Here is a 25542-nt window from a genome sequence, read left to right as displayed (position 1 = left end):
TTTACCTTTTAAAAAAGAATTATTTACCTTTTAAAAAAGAAACGTTAATTCCTCTACTTCATTTTATTTTCATATTAACTAAAAGAGTTTAAATACATGAAAAGGAGGAGAGGACGGAAAAGAAAGAGAATGTGTTAACTTTGCTTTTGACAGTGATGGACACAGTGATGGTACAGCGTCATTGTCACGTAAATGATTTTGTTTCTGAGTTTTTACCTACTCTGTTTCACTAATTAGAATTTGAGTTTTGGTGGTGATGTTTAGTTATTGTAGCTTTTTGTCTAAATAATAGTACAAAGGAATTTGTTGGAAGGTTGATTTTATACTGTTATCAATGCATAGTACACAATATTTTTAAGGAGTTATTAAAAGCACTCAAGTCTGTTTTTACTATTTCACATACCATGATGGCTACAGACTGAATGTTATTTAACCTAAATGCTTGGCAGCTCTACAGACTTACGTTATGAGCAAGGAACAAGGTTTGAAAATTGGGAGGATATGGGCCAAGAATGCTAGACAGAAGACAAAAGAAATCTGAATTTCATATGCTGACATAAACAGGTCAACTAAAACTTTGGCAACGAGTGTAGACAACATTAAAATGCTTGTTGATAAGAGGAAGGCCATTTCTACATGCCCTTATAGGGACAGCCCACTCATGGAATGCTGGCGGCTTTCCCCCGGGATTCCAGACATCTCCATTTGCGAAACAGTTGCAAGTTGTTCGGTTTCTGTTTTTCAGTGCCTTTTCTGGGACCTCACTTTCTTGCAGACCCAGAAAAGGTGCTAAAAACCCAGAAAACAAACAGCCTGCAACCATTTTGCAAACAGAGAAGTGTAGAATCCTGGGAGAAAGCTGCCCGCGTTCTGTTAGTGGGCCATCTCTATAAGAATGTGCAGAAACGTCTGACAGCAAGAAAAAATCATAACAGACTCTCAAAGATGACCAATTTTCCAGAAATTCTGTATGGGTGGTAAAGGTTTCCTCCAAACATTTAAGTAAAGCACTAGAAATCACACAGATTCACATGCATAGTTTTCTGCTGTTACAGTTAAAAGCCTGCTTCATGGAAATAAGATGAGAATTATTCAAAACACAAGGGCTGAAAAGTACTAGAAATCAAGCATAGCCTGGGCCAGAAAACCACTTTTACCATTCTCTGAGTAGTGAGCAATGTCATGGCTAAGGCTTCCTTCCTGTCACTGAGAGAACAGTCAGCATATGAGAGAGAGATGACAACTGCAGACTCTGCATCAATCCAGTCATATTGAGAAGCAATGCTTATCTGCTATATCATGGCTGATTTTGTCTCATTAGTTTAAAAATAGCTTAATTCATGAGACAGGAAGTCTGGAGCTCCAAGAAGTTTTAAAGGCAGTTGTAATTTTAACTGATATTTTGATCTTAATGGATTTATGTTCATTTAATGAATGACATTCACCTCAGTTCTCAGATACCATAGACAAGAAGATTAAAAATAAGAACGAACCTACATAAAATCACACCTATAATTTTATTTATGATCTCTGTTAACTATGCAAAGAATATTTAACACTATATATTATCTCTGCTGGCCATTTCTCAGTGCTCACCTGTTCCTGCTGCCCAAACTGCATCTCCACTGAATGTTATATAACTAAGCTTTATACTTTGTTATGACCTTGAAGAGCCCATCTCTATTGCTTCTGAAGTAGAAACAGGAATTCTTGTCTTGCGTATAGAGACCCCTGCATTTGCCCACCCCCAAAAACACCCTGATTTGATTGCTAGAGGCCTGGATAAAATATCCAGTTGGATATCCAAAAAGTTTCCCCTGAATTAGCATGAATTCCTTGGATATTCTGACTTTGGAGTACCCCAGCTGCTCCAGAGAGCACATTGATTTAAAGTCTTTTGTCTAAAGCCTGCACAAGCGCTGTCACGCCCATGGTCTTAAGCAATGACTCAAGTTTACTGGACAATAACCTGAGGTGCCAGAGCCCTCTTCACCAAGCAGCATGCTCCAGTAATACAATAAGAGTAGAGAAGGTCATCAAGCCTCTGCTTGGCCTTTGTTAAGCTTGCCTCCTTCCTCAGCCTACTGCCCCCCACTATCATTCATCTGGCTGGTAGGGGAAATTAAAGGTGGAAAAGGAACATAATTGGCAAACACGATGACATTACTTTCCCTGCACCAAGAAGTGATGTCATCATGTTGGTCCTGAAGTCATGGTTTGGGGGAAAACACCATATAGTTTGCACAAAACCCAGAGCACTTCTGCTGGGCTAGTGATGTGATGATGTCACTTCCAGAAGTGCATGCTGACAAGTGCATACACAAGCAGGTAAATCTCCCTCCACTGACGACTGTTTCCTTCCGCCTCCTGCTGGTTGCTGGAGGCAACCTGGCAACCCTAGCCTTTGTCAAAGCAGTCCAAGTCAGCCGACTGTTCAGGTAACTAAATCACCCCACCTGAGTTGTCCTGTTGTACTCTGTCTTTTGACCTAGCATGTCCATATTTGGATTTCCATTTCTAACCAGGTGCTACTGGATCCAAATCTTGCTATTCTACTACAGACCAACCTGGCTAAACACTACGGTTGTCAGTCTCCCAATGATGGTGTGAGATTCCCCGCCCCCAGCCTCTGCCCCTCATCACTAGAGATGGGCACAAACCGAAATACAAACCAAAATTAAGCACGAACCAGGCCGGTTCGTGGTTTGCGAACCACAGTTCGTCAGATCCCATTTCTGATGAACAGCCACAAACTTTAGGCAGGTTCGTTTTGGTTTGTTTTTTGGTTTGTCACTGCAGACAGCTTGGTGCCAATCAATCAGTTTCAACAGGGGATGGACTTCCTGTAGACCTTCTGCTGACCCAGAAATGAACTTCTGCTGGCCCGGAAGTGACCTTCTGCTGACCCGGAAGTGATATTTTCTGACCCGGATGTGACGTTTTCACGAACAAAACGAGCCGGTTCATGAACTGGGGCAGGTTTGTGAAAATTCGTGGTTCGTGAAATTTGACAAACCACGAATCACATGGTTCAGTTTTTTCCCAGTTCATGCCCACTCACCTGGCCAGCAGGGGGAAAAGACGTTAGAGCAGGCCTCTCAAGGCACGGTGCCGGTGCGGTGTAACAGTGGCACTTCCAGGAGTGACTTCATCAGACAGGCCCTGGGAGTGTTCCCGCAGTTTCCACTGAGTCAATTTGGGCCCCAGATGGGCCTATCCTTTAAAAAATGGCCTGGCATGAAGCATGAGAGCACTCCTGGGGCCTGTGTGATGCTGTCACTCCCAGAAGTGATGTCATTGTACACTCTGGGAGCATTTGCATGCTTTGTGTGCCTGCAACGACATCCAAGATATGAGTTCTGGATCCCCCCAACCACTGGGTGGGTAAGGAAATCTGGCAACCCTACTACCCGCTTGAAATTTCCAAAGAGGAAACACAAGCTGTTGCAAGCATAAGTACAATTACCATGCAATTCTAAGCAAGATGTGTGCTTTGTTAGAACTGCACTGTTAATTAAAACTAAAGCACAGTTTTTAAAGCATACAAATTGATCTCGAAAGTCATTAGCCTTGTGGAAGTTGATTTTGTCATCTGAACACATAAGGCAGTGGAAATCAGAGGTGGAAACTGTATATCCCAACTGCACCGGCTTTGAAAAAAATGTTCAAATCTGCTTTTATTGAGGACAACCATCCACGCCTCTTGACTCTGCCAAAATTAATATGGGGGTGGGAGCTTTAAAAATCAGTGTGGAGGAGCACTGGCTGTGTAAAAAAAAATTACAGGTGAGACTCACAAATCTGAGTCGGAATATTGCCTGTCTAACATGGCTGAGGAAAAAAGCAAACATGATTTTCCTTTCTCTAAATAGCGGTAGATATGACTATTTTTTTAAAATTTGATTTTCTCATATGTAGGAAATTCTCTCTCTTTCATTCAGGACTTCCCAAAAACAAATAAAACACCACCTTTCTTAAGACATTGCAATGTGAAGATTTAATTATCAGTTGAAAGCCAGACAGTTATTTGGATAAAAGATTTTTATTCATTCAACAGACTAGACAACAAGGTAATCATAAAACAGAACTAACCTTTACCATTCTATTTATTGAGTGGCATATATTGTATCATAATAATTCATTTAAGAAAAAAAATTAAAAATCTCAATCCAGCCTTTTGCATGTTTCTGAAAACCAAAAAAAAAAAAAAAAAAGCTGCTCAGCTCTACAAAACTATTCTACTGACAGCCTGGAGAACTGCACACTCTCTGAAGCTTCTGCAGCAATGGGATACACCCTAGTTAACTAACAAGGCTCAAAGACTATATTGGTCATGCAGGTTCCTTTCCCTGTCAGAATGTTTCTCTCCTCCCTTTCCATTAGCTGCCACACATGATCTATTACTGATTAGATGCCGTGTCTACTCTGGCAGTTGGCTGATTGGAGTACTTTACTGAAAATGTATATTGCAATCTCACCTCTTGCACCACAGATGTCTCTTTGAAAATAACAGTATCCCAAAGTAATAGCCTTAAAGCAAGAAAAAAAGGCACATGCTCTTGATGCTGACATCTAAAGTTTCCCTGTGACCAGGAGGGCACACAGAAGCGAAAATCATACTACACTTTAAAATTCAGGACTCACTCCTTCAAAACTTCCACTTTACTAAAAGATGCATCTGAAAAAATTCAGTTTCCTTCATCCTTTTATCCACCCTCCCAACTTTTGCCCAGTAGTTCTCTGAAAATTTCTGATTCTCTGGAGAGACTACACCATAAAACAGTTTCCATCTGTATGTTTGTACAATAGAAATATCCTTGAGGCTGAATATGGACCCCATAACACAGTACTCAGTGAACTGTACAAGTGTTTTTGTTAAATAACATTACTTCATTTCTCCCTTGTTCTTCATGGCTAGACAGATGATTCTATAAAAACTTCCATACCACTATAAAGCCATAAAAGCATTACTTGTCCCAACCCCCCAGTCATGAAAGATTGGTTTGGGAAGCCTCCTCCCTCCATCATAAAATGCCTCAGGGTGCTTGCCATAGTCCCTTAACTTAAACAAAAGCCTGCCCTGTTCCAGCCAATTCCAGTAGGGCCTAACCAATCTTAACCAGGTGTAATAAGAAACACCCCATCCTGGTAAAGTGGCAAAACAGCAAAAAAGATCCCTTTCTTGGCCAATCTGAGTCTAAAAAATTCTTGCTTGGCCACGAAGAGACCAGCTACTCATACCTTGCCAAAATATTGGGTTGGAGTGCGGACAGCTCTCCAAACAGCAAGTGCTGTTTCAAGAGAGAAACAAGCTTATAAGGTTTGCTTGCTCCCCTCCCTTAATTGACAGGGAGCTCAGCTTTCCAGCATATCACCCCTAAGCAAACTTTCATTATTTGAAAAGGAGGTGAGCCAAACACAGCTCCCAAGCCAAAGTGGGAGCTGATATTATGCTCTAAAATATTCCTAACACATCTATTTGTTAATGACACAGCAGGGAGCAAAGGAAAATATTATTTAGACCAATTGTTAGCAGTCAGACCCCTCCTCCTGCTGAGGGGCAGTTTATGGACATTAAATTATACATTTCCTTCCTCATACAGCATAAGTGGAAGACACTGCCTGGCATGAAGTAAAACAAAGCAGATGCCAGCCAGGTAAGAGGGCCTGGAAGATATTTTTTAAAAGAGAGTCAGAGAAGATGGCATTTTGCTGGCTCCTTGGCATCTAGTGTGTGTGCGTTTGTGTGTTTGTTCTGGATCTGTCCACATGCCCCCAAATTCATTTGGACCTCTTCTCTTCTCCATGAAATGCTGGTCGTTTTGCTGATGCCTCCACATACTGTCGAGACCGGTATTGATTGCCTTCCCCAAAACCACTTTCTCTCCCTTTCCTCCCTGATTTCCTCTTAGTTAGCCTTGTACATGTGCTGTGTGTGGTTTTCTGTATGTTTGCCCTCTTATTTCTCTTTTAATAATAAATCCTTTCTGGTTAAACAACTGCCTGATTTATTTGAGAGTTCTCTAAGGGAATAATCCCTGTAAACATAGGAAGAGAATCTCAGTTACCCCCTCTCACTTATCTCCTTTAAAGTTAATTCCCCCAACTCATTAGAAGGCTGTCAATTTGGCAATTTGGGTAACAGCTTCAGCAAAAATAAGCCCATCAATCCACTCAAGCTGAGACAACAAACTGCAATGTGAAGCCAAGCAGATCTACATACTTAAGATAAGCAGTTCTACATACTTAAACTCTTTATCTACTGAAATCCTGTAGAAACTGGGATGAGTTTGATTCGTTTTTGTTTTCTCGGCCATGTCAGACGCTCCTCTCCGCAGGTCCGAGAGGAAGCGCCCGAGCAGCCTGACCGGGCGGCTGATCTGCGAAGATTAGCCCCCAGAACTCCCAGTGAGGGAGGTAGGGTCCGGAACGCGGCGGGAAGAGCCCCCTGAAATCGATGCAGGGGGTAAATTGCTCGTTTGTTCCTATGGAGGCCGGCAGACGTGCGCGGCACCTCGAGTGCTGCTGGGCCATGGAAAACGGCAAAGAGCAGAACTAGGCGGAAGCCTGTAAGTAAGCGAATCCCTTCTGTTATTACAAGCGCATGCGAAGGAGTGGTGGGATCTGAAGCTAAGAAGGCTCGTTCTTCCCCCTCGCTGAGTTTCAGAATTTGGTCGGCGGTCCCCTCCCCCCTAAAATGGCAGCGAAAAAGCAGAGTCCCGCTTTGGGCAAGTCAATCTCGGCTGCCCTGCAGGGGAAAGGAGAGTCGCTCAAGGACTTGGTGAAGAGGTCGGTTATCGAAGCCATAAAGCCCTTTGTTGACAAGCTGAATGAAACAGATCAAAGGGTGGGCTTAATTGAGAGCGAAATGAAAACCATTAAGGAAGTAGCGGGGGGGCAGAGAAGTCTGCTCGGGAAAATGCGTCACTCGTGAGGGCAACGAATAAAGAGTTAAAGCTGGTGGAGAACCAGCTGATCGGGCTACAAGTGGAACGAACACAGACAATTTTGCACCTCCAGAATGTGAAAGAGGAGGAAAATGAGGATTTATGGGGTCTGGCCTCGGAACTATTGGCGACACCCACGAGGGCAACTAAAGAAGAGGTAAAAAGCGCCATTTTGGAAGTCCGTCGGGCTTCTTCAAAATATGCAACGAAGCGTCAGCTGCCTCGTGAGATCATCATCGATTTTTCATCTAAGAGGATCCGAGACACTATCCTATACAACTCATACAATGCGGATCTGGACTTTCTGGGTAATAAAGTTAAGATACTGAAGGACGTTCCATTTTTAGTTCAGAAAAGAAGATTTAAGTATAAAAAGTTTGCAGCCCTTCTGAGGGAACGTGGAATAAAGTATAAATGGCTATTTCCGGAAGGTATCTGGTTTAGTTACAAAGATCAAGCTTACAAGATAACATCAGAAGATCAACTAAGGGATTTTGAGGACAAAAATCAAGAATTTCAGCAAGACACCAAGCAAGAAGAAAAGGATTTGAAGTCTGAAGGGAGGGGGAGGGAATGAGCACTGAGGCTGCAGTTGCTCAGAGAGAACTGCGTCCGAGGCCCAGGGGGGGGGGAAGGAAGACTTAATTTGGATTGTAATCTGTATTTTGCAAGGTCAACCACTCCATCAATATCTTACAAAGTTTTAATTTTTTAATAATGGCAGTATGAAGGGAAAGCATTATTTGTAGTGTAGTGTTGTTATATGTTGCTGTTTTTTTTCCCTTTCCTTCCCCTGCCCCCCTTCTTTCCCTCTGTATTGTTAGTTGATGTAGGTAATAAAAAAAAAAAGAAACTGGGATGAGTTTAACTGTAAGAAAAAGGAGATGCAAGTAAGAGGTTCTAAAACATCCTGTTCACAGCTTACTGTACTGCAGCTTCTCCCTGTAGTCTTTCTGTAGACATATTCCAACACTAGAAGCCAGCCTAACTGGAGAAAAAGAGCTTGAGGACTGGATAGAGGGTTACCTCCACTGTGGGTAAAGGAGAGTGTAGGGGATTGAGGTTCCTTGCCCAAATGCCACCCCCACACCCCTTTCAGTTCTATTCAGGCCTGCATAACCCCATTTCTGTGTTTAAACACACAGATCTGATGCTATCAATACCTTGAACGAAAGGCTTCAATTAAAAAAAAAACCTTATTCCTCTCAACAAAGATGTCTAAGTAAACAGATGTTGAAAATATATTTAAGCTTCTAAACAACCTCAAAGGGCAGTGTATTTTTTTTGTTTTGATTTGTCACTTAACTGTAGATAAAAATTTCACAAAATTTCTGCTGAACTATCTCCACATGTTGAGGTTAGCTAGAATGCAAACTGAGTTGTTCTTTTCAATTCCAAAGTCTAATCTAAAGTCTTCTAATGACAAATGCCAGACAATATTGCACATTCTCATATTAATGTCGGTGAAGTTTTGTTAAAATACATGTAATAAAATTGGAAGGTTGGGGGTTATTCCTTCAAATTTGGCCTTTTTCCATGCTCTTTCCCAAAGAAAATTTTAAGTGTCAAAAATACATATCTTGTGCTCATTATTAAATGCTAAATACCACAGTGTTTTGAGCTGCCTTGTGGCCATTGTAAAGAAAACAGGTGTTCTGATAGATTATAAAGTGTGAGTCAGATGATGTGCAGAGCAGAATTTTAATGAAGCTGCTAGCACAGAAGTCTGACTAGCCTTTTTAACATGATGCTAAAACACTGAAAGTAGACTTTAAAAGAGACAAATAGCAGAAACACAACATGAAATCCTCATTAATATACATTAAATGGAATTATATAAGAAATTATTAAAGCAATTATTGGGAAAATCTCACACAAATGGATTAATATATACAGACAGAAGTTGATTTTGTTATGGGCCAAATAAATTAAATTAAAGTTGAAGGACATGAAGCAAGAGATAAGAGGTTAGTGAAAAGAAAAGGCAAGAAAGAAGGGAAAACTTTTTGCTTCCTCCATTCCTGCGGCTATGAGACCCCTTAAGTTTATTATACAGTTTATTATATTATACAGAATACATTTAGTCATTTACCCTGATTATTCTCGAGTTGCTGAAGTTGCTGAAGTAGCAGCTTCACTGGTAATTTTAGTTTCAAGTAGGTAGCCATGTTGATCTGCAGCCGAACAAGAGGATTTGAATCCAGTGGCACCTTAGAGGCCAAGAAGATTTTTCGCAGGTATAAGCTTTTAAGAGTCAAACCTCCCTTTTTCAGGTGGTAATTTTATCATCACATGAGAAATAGTCACCTAGCATATATTAGAACAGCATATGTTAGAACCAGATAAATAAGCAGTACAGCATAACTGAGAATCCCTTTGCTGGATAAGCAGTTAAGCCATGTCCCAGTCAGAATTCTTGACCAAGGACTAAGGGAACCCGAAAGCAGGGAGGAAGTATGAGCTGCCACATTGACCCTACACACCACCACAGTTTATAGGCAATGACAATGTATAACCAAGAACATCAGGTAGCTTAAAACCTGGCTATGCACACAGCATACATTAATAGGATGGCGTGTAGAAGAACTTTGACCCTATACATGACCCTTCATTCTTTTAACTAATTTTAATATTGAGATCATCTGGTTTCTTGGGGTAGGAAAAGCTCAGATTCATAGGGTGGTCATATACATTTTTAAAATTTGAGTTTGGTTCTTAATATTAGCTAGTTGGAACAGGCAATAAAATCCACAAGGAGTTTCCATAGATTTCAAGACAGGTATTTGGGAGGCAAGCCATGGCCTCTGTCCTTACTATCCCCCCTCCCCAATTGTCCATACTATTTGACAGCAGACAAGCAACGTATTTGCTTGTTTAGTATGCTCAAAGTGTCAGACAATGGAATGTCAGGTGACCAGGACCTATGGCTATACAAAATCATAATATCCTTCCCACTGAAGGATGGAGGTGGATTTGTTACATACATCCGTTTCTAAAATACTCATTTTAATTGTATTTCACAGCGCAGCATGACTCCTCCTTGTTCTTGCTGACCACTCTAATAGAATGACAAATAATTTCACATTTAATGAAAAATTATTGTCTTATGGCTCCCTATCAAGCATACATTAGCAATGTCAACATTATGGTTCCGTAAATATTTTATCATGTGCTTTGAGTAAGTTGTTATGCATGCTTCCTACACAGTCTAAGACATATGTTGTTTATTTTTTAAACTTTAAAATGTATAGAAAAACTGCTTTAATGTAAAGTTCTGTGCCTATGATTCAAACAGTCCCTTTAGGTATGTACTTGCTCCTTGCTGCATCTAGAGCAGATGCCATTTCAGAGATTCCCCTGGATCTGGGGTCAGGGGAAGTGGCATGTCTCCTTCCAGGAGGCAATTCAGAAGTCTTACTGTATGTACAGAACTTACTGTATGGCCCAATGCCCTTCTTAGGAAGAATTTCAAATTGCACTAATGAGACTAGATATCATATTTGATATATACATATATATTCTCTTTCCATATATATCCTGGTTGTAAAGCACCTATATTTAAATAATTATGTACATTTATGTATGAACTCTACATTGATCTTCAAATGAAGGACAACTGAATAGTGGTAGAAACATTTGTGCAGAAATAAAACACAAGGCAAAAAATCACAAAATAGGGCACTACTTTAGGGAGAGAGAAGGAAGATCTTTATTAGCATTTAACGTTTATTTAAAAAGGCAAAGCCTAGCAGGTACCCCCACCCTCCTGTGAAATTCAGTATTTATAACACAATGGGAAAAAGGGATATTCACTTTAAGAAGTGTAACAAGCAGGAGTATCTGGGAACTTGTGTGGGAACTTATACTGCAGACAACCCAACAGGTGTCCATAAAAACTGCACAATCCCTTTTCTTATGGCAATATCAATAGCGAAAGTGGGGTTTTTTAAAGGAAGGAAGAAAGAACTGGATGATCTGTGCTGCCACTGAACAGTAGCTAAAGTGGGAAAAAAACTGGAGATTGTTGCTCTGGGAAAACATCTTAGGAATTTTAACAGAGACCCCTTTCGCACTCATGGTTTAAAGCGCCATTTTTGAGCAGTTGCGGTGGCTTTGGCTTGACACCGATCCTTTCACACTTCCCAGTAGTTTCAATTTGGACTTTTGTGATTTCTTTCAGACTTGCCTCTGTTCAGTTTTGGGCTTTTGGGGCATTGCAGTGCATGTCACAACTATTTTTTGGGTTTTTTTGAGCATGTATAGTAACATTTGTACATCTTCTGATGGACAAGGCTCCCCCATGCCCATCCTTCAACCACCCACCCCCACCCCACTCTTCCCAGGGCTTGCCTCCCTAGGGGTAAGGCAGGGTGTAGGGGAGCATACCCACCTCAGCTCAGTAGAGACACGCCAAGCCAAGGCTTGGCTGGGGCGCCCACTCTCCTGCTCTGCAGCTGGGCTGCACAGCACGAGAGTCGTCCCAGCCAAGCTCCGGCTCAGACAAGGTGGCTCTCATGCTCCACAGCTTGGCTGGGGCGCCGGGTCTCCTGCTCTGCAGCCAGGCTGTGGGGCACGAGAGCTGCCTTGTCCGAGCGCTGGCTTGCTGTGCGCTCAGCTGAGCAAGTGAGCACACAGCCAGCTGGGGCTCAGATGAGGCAGCTCTCGTGCTCTGCAGCCCAGCTGTGGAGCAGGAGAGCAGGCACCCCAGCCAAGCCCCAGCTTGGCGCGTCTCAGCTGAGCCAGGGTGGGTATGAGTCTGCTCCCCCCCACCGTTCCATACTCATGGGGAGGCAAGTCCTGCCTTACCCTGGGAAGAGTGGGGTGGGTGGTTGAAGGGGTGGCATGGGGGGAGGCTTGTCTGAAAGAAGATGAAGTAATGCAGGAATGTTATACATATGCTCAACGTTTTAAAAAAAGGGTGCTATGCAAATTAAAGTCCTACTTTACACTGGGAAAACTGAGGTGGGGGGGCGCTTGTCAGGAGGGCTGCAGAGTGACCAAAAAAAAGGGCAGGAAAAAAGTTCAGAGAACTGAGTTTGGTGGGTGTGGTTAATTTCACACAAACCAATCAGCTCCCAGGGAAAAGGAGAGGGGGGAGCGCTGCAAAACGTTCACATTGGCGTTAACTGGGTCAGCCCTGACTGGGCAGCTGATTAAAAATTAACATCAGGGTATGTCCGCAGGGAGAAAAATCGGAGTAATGGGGAAAACGAGTGGCACCGCGTCCCATGACTAGGTTGCCAGTGTGAAACCCCTGCAAACATGGGATGTGGAACAGGTATGGACACACTTGAAAATCTTAGCGTGAAAAGTACCATAATCAAAAATAATTCTGATAATTTTTGCAAAAGTTCAGATCATCTCTTTTTGAATACCAAATTAACATTTTCTCAGGTAAATAAATCCCACTACAGTAGGATGGCTACAAACATGCCATTCTGCTGATGTAATAACACTTATAACAACATAACAATACTTACATGTAGGCACTGTTTTTATTACTTGGAGGCCTAATCCTACATTTTTTTTTTAAGATTTCAGATTTTTCTGCAAACTAGGCTTTTCTCAGAAAGATCTGTCAAGCCAGGTCATCATGACTGCAGTCTCTGGATTTGTGTCAACAGATAGGGCCATGTTGAGAATTAAATATATTGACTCTATCTATCTTCTAGTGTTGTATTTTTTTATATAAGTCTTCCTCAAACCGTATTCTGTATTTTGCTTTTGTTGTTTTTGCTGATCCTTTCACCCTCCCTCTCTTGCTTTGAACAGCTGAATAGAAACTGGAAATACAGTATTGGCTCCAAACATACATTACAGATTACAGTTTAGGAACAAGCAATCTCAATAATGTTTTGCTATCTTTCTTTTTTAAGAACCAAACTCAAGACAATTACTTTTAAAATACAGGTATTCAGAGCCTATGCAAATATTGTGACCTACATTACATAGCCTTGGGTCTCTGAAAGCAATTAGAAGTATAATTATAAATAAAACAGAATTGGCCTGAACAATATGCATGCTGAAAGAAACCCAGAATATAAATGAAGAATGAAATTGCATTTTGAACTTCACAATATTAGGGTCACAATCTGGATCTCTCTGTTTCCAAGGAATGTGTTTACAATATGGAAGATGGATAAAGTTATTAACACTTGTTCTCTTATCTCAAGCTATCTCAAGCACACTATACAGGCCCCAACACTGTATCACTCTGGAAAGTCCTGAATAGCCTCTATAGGGTGGTTCCAAAGCCACCTGCCACAACCACTGGCTACTGCTCTGTGCAGTCTTTAATAACTGTGTAGTCCTCAACCGCTAGTATGCAAGTTTTGCCCCAGGTTTCCCCCCTCTAATTCTTCAAAATGCCAACAACTTTAAATAGAAGGGAATTTCATGCTTTACAATAAGTCCCCCCATCCCAAATCTTCATGTTCCTTATCCCATATCAGAAACTTCTATTGTAAGAGATAGGCAATGGACACATTATAGACCCTTGCAGTGGCAGGTCAGTCCTACCTAAAATCTCCTTTCTACTGAAAATGAAATATCCTCCATGTAGACAAAACCCTAGGGTACTTTCAGCTAGCTCAACAGGTAGGCAGATATCACATTGCAGGAAGGATAGCAATCCCCCAAAGTCTGATAGTTCTATCCTAGCCAGCTAACAGAACAATCTATAAATATTTTCTTTCATTTTTCTGGATTGGCCCAGAAGACGGAAATGAACCTCAATTTCTCACTGGAAATTAAGTGAATGGGATAGCTGGTGCCATAATTTATTAAAATAAGCCTTCAGCCATTGGGTTTTGTATAGTCTGGTCTTGCCCAGTTCAGCCTGGTATAGTCTTGTGCTGTTCTCACCCATCTGTGCTGGCAGAGTGAGGAGAAATACCATACCAGGGATCACAGGCATAAGGTATTTTAGATTGCTGGGGGTGCAGCTAGCTAGCTGATATGTTTATGCTTTTATTTCCATTCATCTTTGTGGCTTCTTTGAGTCTTAATTTAGGTCAGCATCCAAAGAAATAGACTTTTTTGTTTTTACTTAGAATAAATTGTAAGATGTTATTACAGTTTTTACTGAGCTCTCTGCACATATCCTGGAAACTCCCCAGCAGCACTACTTCAGGGAAGCAAGGAGAGGGTTTATATGAAGGAGAAGCTGGGCCACTCACAGGAAAGATGGTAGCGGGCCTGTTGCCGATCCAGCAGGGAGCGAATCAAAGTGAAATTAGCATGTGTCCTGAAGGTGGACATCCATCTCTCCAGACTGGGAAAGTTCTTAAGGACTCTGCCTGGCTGTTTGAGGAGCAGGAGCTCTCCTGTGGTGGAGCAGGGAGAGGAAAGAGTCAGATTCCCTTGACCAGCACTGTCAACCTGCTCAGCTTCACCAAAGACGAGAAAGAGGAGACAGCTCACTAGGAATCAGGCTAGAATCTCTGGTATTGCAGTGGATATGTGGCTGGGACTTGTAGAGTCAAGCCAGATGCCTGTGTGGTGGAAATATGGGGTCCTTCAGATCACAATGGAGATGACAGGCTCAATACTAAGAGGGGAAAGGGGGGAAACTGAGCCCACTGTGGCCACTAAGGTACTGAGGCCTGTTATGATGCATGCTTTTCCTTCTTTAGGGAAAGCTTGGGGCCCAACAGGCTTCAGACAGTAGCAGGTTTCAGACCAGAGGCTAGGCAGGCAGGAGGTGCTAGGAAAGGAACTTGAGCCATGAGTTGACTTTAAGAGCTGTTAAAAGCAGCTTTACAGGCTTGAGAGGGGTTTCAGCAGGCAAATTGCCTGCACCTGCATGAATTTGGCAGGACCTGTGTGTTATCATGCCTTATCTCCTCTCACAAGTTTCTCAGGGCAGTAATTGTTAAGTGGTGGTTTGCCCTGATTGGCTGAATTTGCTTTAAGGTGTGATTGTTTCCAGCCAGGGAGGGTGTGGCTCTTCTTGTTGTTGATGCTGCCAGACCATCACTTTGATGTGAACATTGAAAGACCAGCTACTCTGCTATGGAGTCCGTTGGTGAGGCCAACCTGTGGGAGTATTAATCAGCTAATTCAAGTGTCTCAGTTATGTTAGCCTTAATGGGCCTTTAGTAAGGATTTGTTATTTTTACGTAGATGCTTGCAAAGTTTGAGTTTCCAGAATAAAAAAAATGTTTTTTTCACTCTGTGTGCCTTGGTTCACTGTCTCTAATGCCATAAACTATGTTACACTGGGCAAACTCACATTTAAAGACAAAAGGGGTTCCTCCCCTGACAGGAGGGGCTGATTGTCTTCTCCCCCCACACACATGCGTGCTCTCAAGGCCCTGATGATGTCACTTCTGGTTGAAAACCAGAAACGATGGAGTCTTAGCAGGACCAGAATCAGAGGACAGTAAGTACATTTTCTATATTTATTGCCCACGTGTGGCTTACTTTGCATTCCAAATGCCTCCTCACTGCATCAGATGTAGCCCTTAATAAGCTCTCTTTGTATGTGTAGCTGGCTGTTCCTATAATTCCACTACGCTTGCAGCTATGATCATGTCTGATGTTAGAATAATACTACCACGATCTTATACACTCTCAATAGAGAGTGCTGGAAAAGGTATAGAAACAAGAAATAATAAAGGAACACCAATAAACACTACCATAGGATCCTCTTGTAATTCCACCACTGATCACAGTGTTGAGCCTCCTTATTAGCCATGCATTAAAGTCAAACCATCCTTATATGAGGAGAAGAAAGAATGCTGCTTAATAACAACAACAAGTTAAGTGGCCATGTGGGTTTATTTTTTTTTCCTGCTTATGAAAAATAATGGATTGTTTGAGTAAGCCCTAACAATCTTGCTGATAGCATTGTAGCAAGACCATTGTCAACATACAAATTTTCAGGGCTGTGGATGTTACGCTGGTGATTAGCCTTCCTTCCTGCATTCTGTGCCTATCATAAAGACTCTTGAAATGAACCAACAAGGAGTAAAACAGAAACCCTGTTCATGTTACAGTGAATGCATCTCTTGGCATGAAAGAACCAATAACTGTTCACTTTGAAATTGAAACCAGGGACTAGTACCTAGATAAATGGGGTGTTGGTATCACAAGTTCAGCTGTAATACACTGAATGTACCATGAAAATTACTTAACACACATACTTAAAAAAAAATCAAGTGGACATTGTACATGGTTTGTATGTGTGTTCACTGTAACTTGTAAAAAGGGCTAGAGACATAGATAAAAGAGAAATACTGTTTGTTTAATAACATTAGCTAAGAAGTAAGTTCAGCCAGGGTCACAGAAGCTCCCAAGATCCACAACTTGGAAAGTTACATGACGGACAGAAGCATTACGGGTACAGCTTTCCACATCACTGCTTGGGCATGGCTGCACTATTACACTTCTGTATATCAAACTTTAATAAAATACAGAGGCCCTGAAAGAACAAATACGAGACAATACTACAGAGCCATCTGGATTCTCACTGGTCACTGCTGATTCTGGCCTTGCTTTTTTGGTGGAAGGACTGCCTATAGAGGAACAAGAGAAACATACAAATAATGAGGAAGATGTAGTACTTTGAATGGACAGTTCCTGCAACCAGGTGCTCATTCTGTGTGTAGGGGAATGTTTGAAACGGTGCTGGCATCTAATGCTCTTCAATTCCATATGCTCTACCATTAGGCCAAACTTTCCTACTGATAGTCCCTCTGGTATCTAAATTTGGAGAGACACATGTTTGTGGAAATAATATGATCCCTGAGGCAATATTAATCAATCTGTTGTAAGGAACTGCATTGTGCCTTTGTTTTTAGTCTTTTTGTTCTGACTTGGATCACTCAAGAAAAAACACACCCTTAGTATTTTGCTGGTAATGAAGTAAAGTGCTTAACATTTACAAACTGGGTTACCTCTGGTATCTATTTCTCTCACTAGTGCATGGAAGGAGCACTCCTGGGCTTGAGGATTTATTGGCTAACAAGCAATCACCAAGTCACTTAACTGGATGGCAGGACCTAAAAGTCCAAATCTGAGCCAAGGATCAGGTAGCTGGAAGGTCAAAGATAGGCAACAGGTCTGCAGGGCACAGCAGAATCAGACCAGGCTGTTCACTTAGCTGATTCCAGAGCTCTCATGAGATCAAATCAGGTGGGGTGGTTGTCCTATTCTTTACCTAGCAGGCTGGCAACAAGGTTCAAGGGTCACAGGCAAGCTGCCAGTCAAGAATAAACAGAGCAGAACCCAGTGGTTAAAGCAGGAGACAGTGGCTAGGGATCTCCATAAGAGGCAAGCAGGTCCTGGAGATATAGAGCTATAAACTACTATCCAGACTAAAGCACAAGCTAGTTGATAGTCCCAGAAAATGGATTCAACTAAACCATTATAAAGTCCTACCCTTGCCTGTACCTAGGACTCTAGGTCCCTAATCCTGCAAAGATCTAAAAAGTTGCATCTTCATCTTGGAGAGGCTGGAATGTGGGAGACTCTGAACTGCCAAGTGTTCTCTCTAGGGAAGATAGGTTTCTGGTAAGGTGAGGGATCCTTTGCCTTCACCGTTCACTCTTGCTCACCTGGCCAGAGGAAAAAGAGGAGGGGGAACAGAGACTAAGAGCCACCCCAGCATGTGGTGAAATGGCACCTAAACATGCTCTGAAGGCCTCAAGGACGAAAATGCTACGTTTGTAGCCAATTTTGGCACCACAGAGACCCCATAGCAAAGTTTTCAACTGAAAGTGATATCATTGGGGCCTCCAGGGCGCAAACATAGAGGGGAAAGAATTGCCCCACCAACAATGCCCATTTTGACGATAAGGAGGCTGGCACCCCTAATTCACTCCTCAAATTGGTCCAGGTTTTGGCTCTGGCCCTCCTCCTCTGTTCCTGGGGTCCTGGAGAGACTCTGAAGATTTGAAAAATTGCACACTCTAAACTTTGACAGGATTTATGAGAAAACAAAAATTTATAGAGTGAACCAAAGGCCAATGTCTGAAATTAAGGCAAAAATATAGCAAGAGTAATGTAAAACAAGCAGTAATCTGCAGAGAAGAATAAAAAAATCATACAAAAGGAAAAAAGAGAAAGATTAAACCAGTAAAAAGGACTAAAGATTAAAACATTGCACATTGAAGGTAAGTGAAAAGGAAAAAGGCAGTACTAGCTGCCAAAGAATTATAGATAAGATGTCCAAATTTGGAAAGCAGTAATTATTTAAAGTGAGAAAGAAACTGTAAGAACTTAATGGGGGATTCCGCATGATCAATTTTGATCGGACTTTCTGAGCAGTTATGCCGTGGTGGAGTCCTACGAATCCACTTCTCCCCAATTCCACATTAGGCTTTTGTTTCGCACATTTCATCGGCTCAAAGTCCATCATGCAGAATTTTTGACAGGATAAAAATCGATTCCTCATCGCTTTTTCCGGGGGAAGTGTCGAATGATGTACATCTTCATTTTTTTTTATTTCCCCCCCCAAAAAAACGTTGCTACACATAAAAGTTGCATCAAACCAACACATTAGAAAAAAATTTCTCACAAAAAAAGTTGCTACACATAAACGTTGCATCAAATAAACATATTGGATAGGCCAGAGCACTTCCCGCCGATATTGTGGAAGAGTATTGGCTATTGACATTTGGAGGGAAAATTGTTACCAATGACCCCGCGTCTATCTTTCCCGCTTTCTTCGTGAGCAGTGTGGTTTAGTGATAGGTGTTATGTTAAGGACGGTCTCTTTCTCCCTCCATGAAATGCCTAGACCACTAGTTGAACGCTGAAGTCCCTCCATCACACTTTCACTCTACCTCAGAAGCTGTCAGCTGTCAGCGAGCAACAAGTAACAAATTTGGCGTGTTGTAAAATGGGCCCGTTATTGGTCAGCTGTTGTCATGTGACACAGGATATGTTTCTGCATAGATTTGTAGAAATGTTGCAACGTTTTTTTACATTTTTTTTTTTAAAAAAGAGGAGAAGGGAAAGGGTAGTGGGTGTAGCTTAGCAAACATGATTGGCCAATCAAATTAAGTTTATTCAAAGGGCGAGAGAAAAGGGCAAGGGTGGGGAGAACATCGGATAAAGAATTCCGCATGATTAAAATCCCTAATCTGCTGTGCATGGACAAATAAGTCGGGGGAAAGCAGGATGGAAAAAAACCGGACAAAACGTGCAGTGACTTCGAATCTGCTGCTAGGATTGCCTTCCCACGTGTGGAAACACAAGAAAAAATCGAGGTCATTTAGAAGCTGAAGCAGGTAAAACCATTCATGCGGAATCACCCAATGAGAGATATGAACAGTGTATAGTAGTGGTTAGATACATTAAAAACATATCAAGAACAGCCATAATGGAACAATGAAATAGACCCTGTCAAGAAACACTTGAGAAGATTTCAGACTATTTGCCACAAACATCTTACTTCCTTTACGAGAAGAACAGCTATTCCACAACATGGGGGCAATCATTGTAAGCCAGGGGTCCCCAAATTTTTGAAGCCTGTGGGCACCCTTAGCCAACCACAAAATGTCAGGGAGTTAACTTATACATAAATCTAATAGTAACTGTTATATATTTCAGAAAGAAACTCTATTTAACAGGATGCCTTTTAAAATGAACATTTAAAAAAATTCATTTATTACACACAGTATCACAGTGAAGATCCTTGAGTTGTGGTGGATCTCCAATGGCCCAGCTATGCAAAAGCCCCACCTCATTCTATCTACTTTCTACAAACACTTGGTGGGCGCTAGGAAAGGTGTTGGGTGACATGTTGGGATCCCTCTTGTAAAGAATAGTGCTTACTGTGACGGCTAAACTTGATAGCAAGAGGAAATAACTAGCTATATTGTATCTGCCAACCTAAATTGGACAACAAACTTATATAAGGAGAGGTACCCTAATCCTTCAGTTTAGTTAATTGCAGTTTATGATGGTCTTTAAAAGAAAGAACCAGCACCCTGAATTGAGCTTGGAAACAAACAAACAGCCAACGATGCTGTTTTAATACTGACATAATGCACTTACAGTGCAGTTCTAAGCAGAGTTATTCCTGTCTTCGCCCAGTGACTTCAATGACCTTAGACTGGAGTAAGGAAGGCACTGCTAGTATGTGCTCCTGCAAACATATGGCCACTGCATTTTGTACTAATTGAAGATTCCAGAATATCTTCAAGGGCAGGCCCACAGAGAACATACTGTATTGATTTGGCTAGAAGATTACATGTGAATGAATCAGCATGGTCTGGTTAACAAAGGATGAATCATTTGCACAGCAAATTATGGAACATACTGGGCAGTCATTGTCTTTCAGTTTAAGTTACTTCATAACATGATTGTGGAAATAAAGTGGAAGTGGGGAGATAGGGCAGAATAAAAAAAAATGTATATGAGTGTGAAAAAAGACATTTGTTAAGAAAAAAAAAATTGTTGACAGTCATGTCTATATTGAAGAAAAGGAACACCTGGCAATTTAGAATATTTATAGGGTGGAAATAAATGATAGGGTGGGAAAGGAGTGTATTTAAAAAAATACACCCCCAAACGCAACAACATATAAAGCAAGCCAACTTATAGAGAGGGGTTCCATTCACTTTTTCATTTATTGAGCATTAATATTAGTCCAATAAACACCTACATAAAAGAGCCTGAAGATAAAGGGGAAGACACCTTCTATTACTTTTAAAAATAGAATTTAAAGTTTATTGTTCAACAGAAAAATACCAACAAGATCAAATATTCATACAATATAAATAACCAGAAGGAAGCGTTATAAAAATATGTTCTAAAAAGTGGTGGCAAAAAGCTTTCACAGAGCTTAAATAATTTTGTTTTCATAACCCAAAAAAGGCAGCAACAGGTACCACAGGCAGACCTGAGGCAGGACAAGTCTAGTTCACTTCAAGTTAAAACAGAAAGCATTATTAACAGGCCAACATGGATGTTCAGTTAAAAATGTGTGTGTGTGAGTACGTGTGCGTGCACTGTGTGTGTTTGTGGAGGGGTGGGGGAGTGAGAGAGAGGGGGAGAGAGAGAGAGAGAGAGAGAAAGAGAGAGAGAGAGGTGAAACTGTGCTGTCCTAGGAATAATGAAGGAAAGATAATCTATTGTACAAAATTCAGACATAAAAGGAAAAGAATAGACTTCTTTATTGATGAGTTTTAGAAAGTAAGTAAATAGTAAAAGAAGAGGATGATGTCCAAATAACATGTATGAACAGTCATCTTGAGTTCATCATAGGAGAAAGGTAAGTTCAAATGGAGTAAATAAATAAAAAATAGAGTATTATTTAATAATCAGATTTATTATTGAAAATAAGAAAGAAACTGAAGAGGTGTATATTTAATGAGTAGAGGAAAAAGCAGCATAAATGCAGATCGCAGCAGTGAGAGTGTTGCTGGAACACACATTATGCCTTTTATGTTGAAACACCCACAGCCCTGCAGAATGCCAAGCTCATCATCAATTCTGATATAGTCAATTTCACACATTCTTATCAATACTGTTTAAATAAACATTTCAGGGATGAGAAAAGCAGTGCTCATTACATAAACTGCTGCCGCAATGTAATGTACAAGAATTTTTTATAAACAAGTAAACCTCAGTTTTCATCAGCATACAACGTATTTATTTCCTTTTGTGCCTCCCTCCGAAAGTCAATTAAAAATATCACCTGATCATGGAGTATATTGTTTCCAAAAACAGTGAACCGTGTGTGTCATAATATAACAATTGGTGCTATTATAATCAAGGTTAAAATTTTAATGTATTTTAATATATTTTAAAAAGGGGGGAGATTAAACAAAAAAGAGGACGGTGCAAAGATAATCAAACCATGAAGCTTTTCATGGGTACTCACTTGCTATATCTAATAGTAATGTGGCTAGCTCCCATGTGGATTATGAATGCAGCAAAACAGGCCCACCTGCAGCCAAGGCAGCGGTTTCTACCTACTCAGAGGGCTCCCTAGGTATGCAGAAATATATGATTTTTTGAAATTAACCAAACTAAAAGAAATCTTTTTTAAAGCCCTAATGAAACCTAAGTGCACTGTGGAAGGGATCGAATGTTGAGAGCAAGCTAAAAGAGACAAAAAGGAGGAGGGAAAATTCTGCCTGCTCAATGCCCAAGTTACAGAATACTAGATGCTGAGACTCCCCTTCCTGCAACTGGCTGGGATCTCTAGATTTCCACTATCCCATACAATATACTGGCTTTCTTTTGTGCAGATGACAAAAGCAGTGCAATGGAACAATCCACAGATGAGGTAAAGATTTCTACATACATGTGGGATTCTTCAAGTATTGAGAAAATCATAAATGTTGTAAATTAAGGGGAAAAATTACCTAATGAGCACTAAAAATTCTAGAAAGGAAAGAATGTTGAAAGCAGCTGTGTGCCGATTATTGGGGAGGGGGGGAAGGGAAAAAAGCCTGTATGAGCCTCGGAGAGCTTACAGGATAATGGAGGGGGACAATTTGATAGACATGAAAATTCCCAAAGTGTTCCCCACCCTTTGCAGATGCTCACAGCCCCTCCCCAACTTGTTCAGGTCTATTTCTAATTAAATATTTATTCTGTGAGAATTGCATTATTATGAACACAACTCTTAAATTCTATCACAATTAAGCAAAGAATACACCTGACACTGGATATTTGGTAATTCTAAAATAGCAAAAACGTTTTAAACTTCTGTTAACAGGCAATTATGATTTTATTTAAGAACATATACCTTTTCAATAAAGTAACATTCAGTACATGCAGAAACTTTCAGATAGGTCCCTATTAGTCAAGAGGAGGTGAAGTTAAAACCACATTATATAACTTTGTTTAAGCACTACTAATCACTGGCCTATAGAGAATAGGCAGGAGATTGTGAATATTTGCCAAAGAAATGTCACTGAATGAAAACCAAGTGCCTGCCTTTGCTGTCAGAGAACAATAACCGCTTCTAATTATTGTGCAGAAGGTATTGCTCTCTTGTTACAAACACCCAGGAACCTGAAAACTAATTTTTAACTGTTTAGATGTCTAAAATGTTTAGATGTATCAAAAGGAAATAGAATGTCCTAGGAAACGGTCTGTAAAACACTTAAACATTTGAAGCCTGCTCTGCAATCCCTTTTAAACTGTTAAGATACTGAAGGGAAGGAGGGGACATCTGCTTTGCAGCAAATTTTATTTCCTTTACTTTAAAATTGTTGTTTCATTAATATTGTAATGCAGCTTAGTGGCAGAGCATCTGCTTGGCATGCAGGTCTTAGGTTCAATCCCTTGAATCTTCAGTTAAAGGAAATGTTGGCAACTCTAACTGCCAGTCTGAGAAGACAACACCGAGAAGACAACACTGACCTTGATGGTCTTATTCAGCATAAGGCAGCTTACAGTGAAATCTTAAGCAGAGTGACTCCAGTTTAAGTCCATATTCAAGAAATTAATTGTTGCAAAGACATTCTATAGCCAAGTAACTAAAAATACTTAAATCAATAAATTGATTTGTTTGTCTTTAATTCACCTGCTCAGAGTTGTGTTTGTAATGCATTAGCTGCATTTCACATAAAAATATTGGGATAATATTTGGTACATATATCAAAAATCGAAGGTTTTAGCTTTTGCAAATAGACCTCGAACATACCAGTGGAAGATTAACTCGGTGGATATTGAGCAAGTTTGCTGTTTTAAATATTTAGGAACCATCTTCCAGGCTTCGGGCTCTAGAAAAGTGCACATGGACCATGTTATAACAAGCACATCCAAAAGTGCGGGTGCGATTGAGAAATATTATTGGTCTTCCGGGGGTGTAGCAGCGGTGGTTAGGATTTTTTAGGCCAAATCTCTTGCCCAATTACTTTATGGGGCACCTTTGAGCATAGCACCATATCAGTCCTATTGGCAGTCTCTGGAAAAAGTGCAATCAAAGTTTTTAAGACATATTTTGCAAGTTCCCTTTTGTGTCTCGAATTCACTTATTCATTTGAAAACCGATACAGTTACCTTAAAAGCACGCTTATGGATCACTGTTATTCTTTACTGGTTCAAATTAATGACTAAGCCCTCTGGTTTAGCCAGCTTAATAGTGAGAGATTCTAGTGTACCGTACTGGATCAAGGAAACAGAGCTTAAATTGTGTTATTATAGTCTCTCTAAACAGTTTTTGCTGAATATGGAACATAGTTCTGTCAAACCTATTCCTAAACAAAGAATTCTGGACATTGAAAGACAGTATGACCCGAACCAGGTTAAAGGTTATCTTCCAGAAGCAGAAGAGTCCAGTAGCACCTTTAAGACTAACCAACTTTACTGTAGCATAAGCTTTCAAGAATCACAGTTTTCTTCAGATGCATGGAGGGTAAGAAGAAACTGGTCAGATATATAGCGGGAGGGGGAGTAGATGCAATCAGTAGCTTCTGATAATGGAATCAGTTTGCTTCTGATAATGGAAGAGAGTCCAGTAGCACCTTTAAGACTAACCAACTTTACTGTAGCATAAGCTTTCGAGAATCACAGTTCTCTTCATCAGATGCATCTGACAAAGAGAACTGTAATTCTCAAAAGCTTATGCTACAGTAAAGTTGGTTACTGGACTCTTTTCTATTTTTGCTACTACAGACTAACACGGCTAACTCCTCTGGATCTATACTGCCAGGAATAGAAAACTTAAACTGACAATGATGCCATATTTACAACATTTAGATAAAGGTGACTACAGGAGAGCAGTTACCCTTCTTAGAATGGATATGCTACCATCAGTGGTCATAGAATGTAAATACACAAATCAACTATAGGAGGAAAGAGTGGAACTGGGAAGATAGAAATGAGGGGACATGTTCTTTTTTAGTGTAAACTTTATCAAAATATTACAGCTGCCTATATAACTCCAGTTTGCAATCAGTTTCCGTGAAGAAATGCTAGATTTTATTTAGATAAGCTTTTAGCCGATAGGGATCAAGAAAGCACCTTAAATGTGGCAAAATTTGCTGTGCAGGCTATACGGTTCCGGAAGTATTTTGTAGGGGAAACATTGAATTGTTTTATTAATTTTAAAGTTTTAAATATTTAAGAATTTGAACCCTGGAAATTCAATGTTTATTAGATGGAGAGATTTTTAATAGTATGATTTACCTTGACTGTATGTTTTAATTCCCTGTCTGATCTTTGACCGTATTAAACATTGATATCTTGGTACATATGTTCAGGTCAAAAAGTGTTCAGTGACATCATTGCCCAAGGCTGGGAATTAGGGTTGCCAGGTCACCCTCCCAGCAGGAGGGGGGACTCAGCGCTTACATTCTTGGTGCTCCACGAATGCCGCATGCCAGCATGATGATGTCACTTCCTAGAAATGATGTCAGCACACAAGGCTGGGTAGCACACGTGCTTTATTGCGGGCTGATCTGGGCCCCAAAGGGGGCAGCACAATATCAATGATGTCATTGCACTGGCCCCCTGAGGGTGCCTGGGAGGCCCGTTCCCTGCCTTTCCCCTTGCTGGCCAGATAAGCAGTGTGGGGGGGCATCTTTACCCCCAACTTAGCTTGAATTCCACTTCTGTCGGCCCAGAAAACAGAATGTACATCACGATGCAGTATCACTGGATGACTGAGGGTCTGATTTCATGT

The 25542-nt window shown here is 40.8% G+C and overlaps 1 protein-coding gene across 10 annotated transcripts in view; it reads right to left on the bottom strand.

Moving 5' to 3' along the window:
* TENM2 (teneurin transmembrane protein 2) overlaps window positions 1-25542 on the bottom strand; it is a 1076616-nt gene that overhangs the window by 848627 nt on the left and 202447 nt on the right. For 2 of the 10 annotated variants that reach the window (XM_054977124.1, XM_054977127.1), the window contains exon 4: window positions 17331-17336. The exons of the other annotated variants lie outside the window; for them this stretch is intronic. In XM_054977124.1, the coding sequence (XP_054833099.1) occupies window positions 17331-17336 (6 nt within the window). The remainder of the gene's footprint in view (window positions 1-17330; window positions 17337-25542) is intronic. 10 annotated transcript variants of the gene reach the window in all.

Source organism: Eublepharis macularius, chromosome 4 (assembly GCF_028583425.1).
Source record: "Eublepharis macularius isolate TG4126 chromosome 4, MPM_Emac_v1.0, whole genome shotgun sequence".
NCBI lineage: Eukaryota > Metazoa > Chordata > Lepidosauria > Squamata > Eublepharidae > Eublepharis > Eublepharis macularius.
This window is presented reverse-complemented; position numbering and strand designations above follow the sequence as displayed.